Source organism: Hyposmocoma kahamanoa, unplaced genomic scaffold (assembly GCF_003589595.1).
Source record: "Hyposmocoma kahamanoa isolate Upper Pololo Valley unplaced genomic scaffold, ASM358959v1 62, whole genome shotgun sequence".
Lineage (NCBI taxonomy): Eukaryota > Metazoa > Arthropoda > Insecta > Lepidoptera > Cosmopterigidae > Hyposmocoma > Hyposmocoma kahamanoa.
This window is the reverse complement of record NW_020653850.1, coordinates 12,960,135-12,970,367: the sequence shown is the minus strand read 5'-3', so window position 1 is coordinate 12,970,367 and position 10,233 is coordinate 12,960,135. Positions and strand designations below refer to the sequence as shown.

Genomic DNA, 10,233 nt, shown 5'->3' with positions numbered 1-10,233 from the left:
ATATAATATAATATAATATAATATAATATAATATAATATAATATAATGTACAAGATATATAATATATAAGACATATAATATAAGGCATAAAAGGCATACAGACAAGTCTTGGTAAATTTTTCTTCATAATTTTACACACGCCAAGTCTTCAGTCCATTATTTATTTTATAGGCATAAAGCTTCGTCTTCGTTGCTCTACTATATAAATACATGGGGCACACTATAACTTTTCGGAACTGGACACTTGCATAAACAATGTTAAAAAAGTAATTACAATATTTGAAAATGGAATTCTTTGGCTTTTTCACCTGACTGTCACTTGTTTTTACATTGTGGCGTCATTTTAGAAATGGGTTGTCTTCATCACCATGATTTTAACTCGTAAAAATTTTCGTAGTATGATTTTCTACGACTTTAAGTGTAATTTAACAGCTCAGCGGAGCTTTGCTCGGCTTGAAACTGCTTTTGGCGATGAAGCACCATATGTTAGAGGCTCAAAAAGCGGATCGCGTCACTTGGTGCAATGCCATGCTCACCAGATTCAACGAAGGGGCGTCAAATTTGGTGTGGGATGTAGTAACAGGAGACGAAACATATACACATATATAACCATAAACACCGTATCATCTTGCACCACGACAATGCCAGTTCTCATACGGCCAGACAGACAAATGAATTTTTGAAGGTGAACAACGTTGACCTTATGAGCCATCCCGCGTACAGTCCCGACCTGATATCTTGTGACTTTTATTTATTTCCAAAAATTAAGAACCAGTTACGCGGTCAATGATTTTCATCACCGGAAGAGGCTGTCGAAGAGTATGAAAAATATGTTTCAAAGATTGTCACGGAGGAGTGGCATAAATGTTTCCAAAATTGGTTCATTCTTATGAAAAAGTGCATTAACGCTAACGGATTCTCCGTAGTTTTTGTGACGTCATAGGGGGTATAAAAAATGTGGCATGCTTGGTTTTCATACAAATTGCTGTACTTGCGGCGTCTATCCAGATATATGTCTGTGGTTAGAACTGTCAACCACGCAACGTCTCAAGGTAGCAGTTCTCTTGCGTGCTATCGCAATAAAGTGTCATTATCGTTCTCCGCGAACATATCTGGTGCACTGTTAAAGCGTGACAATAACAACAGTATCCTAAAACCATTGTTGTATTGGACACGCAGGGATATATGAATAATGTATATCGACTATGACGCGTGAAGGTACATTTTTCTGTTATTTCACAACGTATTTGTACATTTATAGTATTAATTATTATCAAGGCGAGAGTAAATAGGCATTATTTAGGTGTCCATGCCTCATCGTCGCTTTTCATCAGGTGAGATGGAGGTCAAATGTACACTTTAATTTTTTAAACAAAAAAAAGTGTAAAATAGAGTGTTAGCGTTAAAATTATCTAAGCGATAACACAAACAATAAAAAAAATATTGGTTTGAGATATTATTGACATAGATTAATCATTCTGATTTTTTTTGAGGTTGACTGTACTATGCATGGTACTTACGTGCAATGCGCGTCTAGCTCCTCCTTGGTTTTGGGCAGGCCGATGGGGGTACGGGGGATTTGTTCCACACACACGTTCAGCTCGCTAGAGTCGCAGTTGTCCGTCTCTCCCAATTGCGCGCCCCCGCCGCCTAAAAGTAAATACGTGTGTGTAGAGTAAATAAGGAAATACGGGTATTAATACAAATATCGAACACTAAGAAAAATTCCTTCGATCTGGCAGGATTCTAACTAGCGCCTTCAGCATACGTTCAGACACGGTATGCTGAAGGCTCTCGTAGACTCGAGTAATTATAACAATCTACAAATACTAAAAATAATTGAATATCACGGTAGTAGAATATCATGATATTCAATAAACTTAATATTACATGTAAATAGGATATGAACAAATTTCAATAGCCACTGAGTTGATACATTAAATACGTTTAAATACGGGTATCAGCAAATTTCAAAAACCACTGAGTTTAAAATACATGTTACTGACGCACTACATTATCATTTAAACGGGCGTCATTAGTAAACTCGTTATTATGATAGCCATTAATCGTTGTACGTGTCGGAAATCTGGACACCAAAATTAAACAAACTTGACCATTTACAGTAGTTTATATTTTCACGCTTAGTTGATGAAAATCATTTAGACAGGTCTACCAAACAATTACTAACAATTTTCTGAAAAATTTTTTGGACACTGTTTGGGCTTGTCGTCAGGACTCCATCATGATGTGAATCATTTGTAATTATTGTAAAGAATGAATTTTTTTATCATTTAATGATTTGGTCTAAAACTCTTTCTTGTCAGTGTCAATTCACTAAATCAGTGTAAATTTCAACGCGGCTTACCGGCCGTAGTTCCGACAACACGTATATTTGTTTTTTCAAACAAACCGACGTTTCCGTCCCTTTACGGGCCCCATTGTCACGGTTCACTGAGGTGGTACAGTCATCAACCAGTTATGTGTAATATTAATGCAAACCACCCTATTTTATAAAGTACTAAAAAAACCGAAAATTCATGGAACGGAAAAACTTGCAAATAGATGTTATTTGCCAAGGGCTATGTACACCTTCACCAGCCTACATCCACGACCTTGACGACTAGCAGTTAAGTTCACTTATTTTCTTGATTTGAAGCTTATATGTCCTTGAACCCAGGTAGACAAAATCCGGCTTCGGTCTAGGACCATGTACGAGACTTAAAAGAGGAGATAATAAAAAGCAGTTCTCACTGCTACTAACTACATGTATTGAGAGAGAAAAACGCCTTGAATTGGAGAATAGCAAAATCAACCATTAAAATAATTGCTCCTTATAATAAAATTTAGGCGCTATTTACAAAAATGAGTCTTCATGCATGAACAGCTACCCATAGAGGTGGATGATTTTCTTCAAAATTAAATGGGAAAATTAGATGGGTGTGTGTTATTGTTTAGGCTGGTGATTTCGGTGCTTATTTATCGAAAACATACCGTTAGTAGCGTTTTTTTAACTTTACCCTGAATATAAATGTTTATAAACTATACTTTAAGGAGTAATTTCATGGTAAACGTTAGAACCACTCAAACGAAATATTATCATATTTATCCAAGTACACCAAAAATTTCATTAGTGCTTTTTAAGTGCAGGATTTGCGGTGTATTACTGCATTTTATTTGAGATGTTTTTATAAGTAGTACGGATGGTATTTATTTAGCAATGCAGAATAATAATTTTTATTTAAAAAAACTTGTATTTAAACTGAATCCTTTTCTAATTTGCGAAACCAAATAGCCGCCATTTTGCGGTAGAAGTAGCGCATCGCGTGAGCGGTTAATTGATTTTTGAAACAAAGGTTCTTTCTATTATACAGCCTTATATAATATTACGGTTTTAAAAACATTTGAGTTTTTAAAAGAATTAATTCCCATGAATTGTGTATAAATAATATTTATTTTATTTTTGATATCCGGTACGATATTTCTATGGAGTAGAAGAAACAAATTAAATGTAAAATTTACATTAAATGCAGTTTTCGTTTATGATTCAATAGCCATCGCCAGGGATAGGCAAAAAATAATAATTACTTATACAACCAATTATAGCGTCCTAAAATCTATGAAATTGTTCAAGAATACTTTTGACTTTCATCTTGACATGTACACATATGTGTCAATTTAATTTATTACGAGTGCGATACCTTGTATGTGCCACGTATTTTTCATTGTTCCCTGCTGTTAAAGTTATTTGTTTTTGTTGTTTTTATTTATTGACTTTTAGTTTGTTTTGTTTGATTTGACTGTTGTTGTTTAGCCACGCTGAAAAGATTCAAAAAGATTGTCCTCAACAGACTAATGCGGTAACTTGTAGTGCGGTTACGTGATTATATTGACCGCGAAAAACAAAATAATAGATTAAACTCGTGTACGCACTGTATATTGATTCATTAAATGATCAAAAACTTTTTATCGATATACCTAATCTCTAACAAATGCAGTCTAATGAAGTAACCTTCGTACGTTGTTGTAAAGATGAATTAATTTTTGAAAGAAATTCTTTTTTTTTTAATTTAATTTTAAGTATTTGCTTAAACAAAATTTATTCACTTAAAAGCGAAACTTATAAAAATAATTTACAAAATACGGAAATTAGTAGACGTCGTTACAAGGTTATAATTATGTAGAATTTTGTGAAGTATCACAGGGATCATCCTAGAAAATTTGTGGTATAGTACCCCTGTGCTCATAGCTTGATGAAAATTGTATTGTATTGTGGATATAGTTAAAACTTCGGTAGTTTTCGGTGGATGGACATCAACAACAGCTCGCAACATATCATTATTCACCTTGAGGTCTTATCCACGAACTAAGTTTGTCGGGTTAAAATTTCCATTGCAGAATTGGGCAAACGAAAAACGCATAGTGCGTCAGAGTTGTATCCGCTCCATAAACGTCGGTAATGCCTTGAGTCGGCTGAACGCATCGGTGCCACGTTAGAACTAGTATTCAAAATTACACGAATTTTAACAGTTTTATTTCAAACAATGTGCAAATCTAATCAAGGCAAATAAAATTAATAACGCCAAAGTTTTAAATTTAGAAACCAGAGCTATTTAAAAACAGATTTACCTATATCTGAGTCTTCCACCAAAAAAATTTATTGTAAAATTGTACAGTTAACATCAAAGTTAGACAAAGTTAGCTAATTTCTAAATGGGTACCTTGTAATTACAACATGAATAACTGCTCCGACAGCGGAGAATATAAATTTATTTAGTAAAATAGGGTTTTTGGTACTGCTTTGAATATATTATAATTGAATATTACAAAATTGAAAAAGTTACGCAAGTAAAAATAACAAAATAATTAACATTACAACACAATTCATAACTTCGGGCAGTTCGAACAAATTTCATTTTACAAGTAAATTGGAACCAAGGCATGCTAATATAAAAAACTAGTTTCTGCCCGCTACTTTGTCCGCGTTAAATTTTTAAATGTATTTTTACTACTAAAACACGAATGAAAAATATAAATAATTGCTTTTGATCGCTCCTTCGCCCGCGCAGATTCCTAGGGAAAAAAAAGATGTTTGTAACGCCTAAGTTTAGTGTAACAACTTTCTTGTAACACCTAGTTTTAATATTACTAAAGCTATTGCAAGCAAAATAGAAGTACTTTTTACGTAAAACTATTGTATGCTAAGCAGTTGTTTATATGCATTATCAGTACATAAATATTAAAACTAGGAGAATATTTTAAATTTAAATTTCCAGAGAGTTTAAACTTAATGATATCGGAAAACGTTTTTATCGAAGGTTTTCTTGAACAAGCCACCCTCTATTAAAAATCTTGGTTATTGTTAGAAAGTCTTTACTTAAAATGGAATAGCATGAAGTTTACAAACAACTTAATACCAAGCGAAGGTTCATAATCTCAAGGAAATAAGAAAAGGATTCATCCAACAATACTTTTTTAATGAAATAGTCAAAAACTTTGCCGTTCTTTTGCTTATCGTATGCATTAGATGAGTTTTTTCCGCTATTTCACAGTGAAAAATCTTAAAAAATGATGATGGCTTGCTGGAACGACGCTGAATTACTTGATTAAGGTTGTTACGCGGCCTGAAACGAAATATTTTTCATAACTTTTATTTTATATTCGTCCATCCATCTTCACTTTAATCTCACTCTTCTAGTAATTTAAAAACAAAACAAAACAAAACAAAATTCAATGTATGCTCAAATGAAACTTGAAATCAACGAATCGATTTAAAATCATTCCGAAGGCAGTTTCTCTTAAGAAAGATGAATTTGTTAACATTCATCATTTAAAACAAAAACATGTTGAAAGAGCAAAAGACCCAATTCCACGGATGTTTGTCATCTAAGTGTGCAGAAATTGTAAGAAGTAAGCATGTGTGTTTAAACAAATGTTGAGATAGCCAGCCCGTAACCTTTGTCAGTGCAACCTGGCCGAAATGTCGATATAATCGGTAGGTGTTAAAGTATATATTATATTGCTTAATCGCGTTTATTCCCATTTTGAAATGTTAGTATAACGCAACGCGAAAGTTTAAAATTATATATAAGAACAGTATTTTTTTTATTTCGACATTGATCTCAATTTTCCACATAATTGTAATAAAGGCCACCAAAATGTCTGACCTTTAGTCACGTGATGATTGAGCAATAATCCTAATACAGGTTATTTTTGTTAACATCTCTGTTTGAATTCTGTATTTTATCTGTACAATTGTAACAACACTTTGATATTATTGTACAAAGTCCATTAATTTCAATGCTCCGTTAACTAACAACCGATGACTAGTGTTGCTTTGCTAAAATAAAAAACAAACAAGGTAATATTAAACTAGGTTAACGACTTCAAAAAAGGAGGAGGTTCTCAATTCGACTATTTTTTTTATGTGTTACGCGATTACTCCGGCGATTTGTGAACAGATTTTGATGATTCTTCTTTTGTTGAAAAGAGGGTGCCTCAGTATTAGTCCCATTTAAATTTGACGAAAAAAAATACAGTAATAATATAGCAATAAACGTCTTCTAAAGTGATTTGGGCAAAATAGCGCAAGAGTTTAATATTTTGCCTACAGACAGTCAAAAATAGTGTTTAGAAATATAGGTGTACCAGAATCTCATGGAATTAAACATTAGAAAAATCGAACGACATTCACCTCGCAATGTCAACTTGTCACATGTCAATTCAAAATATTACTTGTGTCAAATAGCTGTCTGCTAAACTTTTTTCACTTTAAAACTTAGAGGATGGAAAAGTAAATAAAATAACGATTTTATAGCAATAATTACTGAGAATCTGCTTTAATCTCAAACAAAAAACATTGTAATAATATTTATCGCAAAACCAGTGACGAATTAGGTGGATCTAAGTCACAATTCACGATATAGAAGCAGGTCTCAAATCTTGCCAATTAGTAGGCGTAAACAAACCTTGATCTTTGAAACTTTAACAAAGCCAAATCAATATATGTGGTATGTAATTTTTGTTGGTACCGGTCAGCAAGACTACAGTGTTTAGACAATGACTGGTAAAAAAAGACAAATGGCGTAAATGCGAGAAACTGCAAACGTAAACAAATCTATCACCCACAATGTAATTGATATATTTTTGATTAATTTTAAAATATGTCAGAAGTTAATTACCTTTCTCACGCACAAATTCATACACATCTTAAAATATATACGAGGATAGATCAATTTTAATCATTTTTCCTTAATGTATTGATGTTGCCCACTACAAATTTCAATTTGTCTAAGTGCCATCAGATTCTGGAACACCATGGCGACGTCAGCTTTTTAAACTTCTACTTATAACTTTATAACACATTAATTTATGAAAAATTTAAAAAAATTGCTACTCGACATCATCCTACAGTCATGTTGTAGTACAGTGCTACGAGGCGTAGCATCTCCAATGGTCGTAGCGTCTAGTTTCACGCCACGTTGTCGACTCAAGTATCAAGTTATACCTAATGTAAAAGTGTATTTCACTTTTGCGTTTCCCCTGACTGTAATATGGGATGGAGTGCGCATAAGGCATTTGAGGCTCTGGGCTAATAATGCCCTGTGCTTTGCAAAGTTATATACAGAAAAATTTCAAAAATCTATTAAAGAAAATAAAATTATTACAACGCCAGAATATTAGACCGAAAAAAAATGTAAGTGCACAAACTAAATGATAACTATATATAAACAAACACTCACTATTTTATAAACCCTATAGGCAAATACTTCAATCTACGTTCCTACTAGGTTTTAGTAGCAGTAGAGCTCCTTGTGATACTGTTCCTCCAGGGAAGTACTGTCACCTTACCTATTTCTGCCGCCAAGTAATAATGTCAGCACTACTGTATTCAAGTTTGGAAGGGTAAGGGTGCTGGTGAAATTACAGGCACATAGGATTTGTCAACTTATGTGTCAGGGTGACGAGCGTAGTGGCAGTGCCCCTCAGATCTTTGCGATATACAGCTCAAAATGGCACTGTAACTGTTATGTACAGTCGTGTAGCTTACCAACAGGTGCACGACTTGTTCGTCCCGTCACTTGATATTATGAAAAAAAAAAGTTATTTTACGTCTTTTGGATAAATAAGAAAAGAAACTGCGAGACCCAAAAGCGTTTTGCTCGGTTATGTTTTAATCACGACTTTATTAGTTGAGATCATTAACCTACTGGAGATGCATAAAATTGCGTTTTTCGTGAAACTATTTTATTGATTAAGGTTGTCTTTAACGAGGAAGCGGAAGAAATTTGAGTTTTATCAGCATGTTAAAAATAAAATCAAATTTTTTAATACATTTTAAAAATCGGGCCCACACTTGCTCCAATTTTCCAAGCAATTTCATATTGCTCCAGTGTGCTACTTGAACACGCATCTTCTACATACCTGGCCGTTATTGTTTAGCTGTGCCAGCGATTTTATGCGCGCAAACATATGCTCTGCTGCCAACTGCCTCCGTGGCCGAACGGTTACCACGCCGGACTGCCACGCAGAGGCCCCAGGTTCAATTCCCGGGCCGGGAGAAATATTTATATGACCTACATTTATTTCTCTCGTGAGTTTGGGTGTAATTTGTGGTAGTCTATGTGTGTATCCATGGCACCCGCGACACAGGGTTTCCCTAGTGCGGGGCTATGTTGAGTGTGTGCGTTATTATTATTATTATTATTATTATTATATTATTATTATTATTATTATGTCACTTACGCATCCTACTAATATATGTACAAACGCAAACTCTGTGGTTATAGACACACATTCCTCCAGTAATGTCATTACAGATTAATGCATACAGATTTCCTGAGTTGCTAAGACGAGTCACGAGACAGGGCTACATAGGGCTGTCTATGCGAAAAACAGATCATACTCACCCGCACCAGCCTCTCTCGGTGTCTCAACAAAGCGCAGGCGCTTTGTTGGGTTCATAGCGCAACATAAGCCGACTGGAACTGGTACACCCTTTTAAAACCGATATTGTGACTTAAATGTAAAAGCTAGACATGTCATGTTACGATTTTTAACCGACTTCAAAAACAGGAGGAGGTTCGCAATTTGGCTCAATACGTACCTCAATACTGATTCCATTCAAATTTCATGAAAATATTCCAACTCTAAGGGCGCGTTCGAATTAGCAGCTGTTAGACGCGCTGCAGCAGCACTGCAATAGAGCAGAGCCGCGTGGCAGCCGTGCGACAGTTGCCCTGTAGTCGCGCTCAGTTGCAGTCACGGTTAGTGAGGTGTACATATTAAATTTTCATATTAACTACGATGGATAAAAATTGAATTGAAGAATTTATAGAGAATGTAAAACCACACCCTTCAATATGGGATAGCAGTACCGCCAGTTATTCCAATCGACTGGATAAAAAAAGGCATCGGAAAATTTGGTCGCACTTCTGCGGCGCCAGCCCTTAGGGTTTAGCACACAAATGACTTTTGAGGTCAGTTTTTTTAGTACTCTGTAATTATGTTTTTTTGTAGGTCTACAGATGACTAATATTTTAGCATATTATTTTCAAGTATTACACACTTCGATCCGAATTATGCACATGTCAAGTAAAGCCCGCGCGAGTCATACTTTCAATTTGACGTGTCTTTTTCATTTGTCCATCGATTTAAATGAAACAGACACTAAATATTAAACCTTATCATAATACATCAATGAAAACCACGTTCAAATTGATTCTACTATTACCGAGAGAGACATACATACAAACGCATAAACAGACAAAAAAATTTAAAAACTAACGTTATAGTTTTAGCACCATGCCTTTTGTAAGTAGCATTTAGTTTTACACACACTCATAGCCCCGCAAAAGAGAAACACTGTATCGCGGGTGCCATGGACACACACATAGACAACCACTAATTACACTCATACTCACGAGAGAAATAAATGTAGGCCATACAAGTATTTTTTCCGGCCCGGGAATCTATCCCTGGACCTCAGCGTGGCAGTTCAGTGTGATAACCGTTCGGCCACAGACTCGGCTTCGTTATGGTTAATTATATGACATATATATAACGGCGCAATATTAAAATAGTTGATTACTGACTATCGAGATATCGAGTACTTAGTTTATTCGCAAAATCAATGACTCTAATATTATTTATGTACGTACAGTAACACGAATTGCGTTATAAATGTCAATTTTCGGCGGGGAAGAGGGAGTTAGACGGGTCGCCGGTTGTGATTCC

The 10,233-nt window shown here is 34.8% G+C and overlaps 1 protein-coding gene across 1 annotated transcript in view; it reads right to left on the bottom strand.

Moving 5' to 3' along the window:
* LOC113229781 overlaps nucleotides 1–10,233 on the bottom strand; it is a 106,928-nt gene that overhangs the window by 41,801 nt on the left and 54,894 nt on the right. Inside the window, exon 2 of the mRNA XM_026463462.1 lies at nucleotides 1,521–1,650. Within this exon, the coding sequence (XP_026319247.1) occupies nucleotides 1,521–1,650 (130 nt within the window). The remainder of the gene's footprint in view (nucleotides 1–1,520; nucleotides 1,651–10,233) is intronic.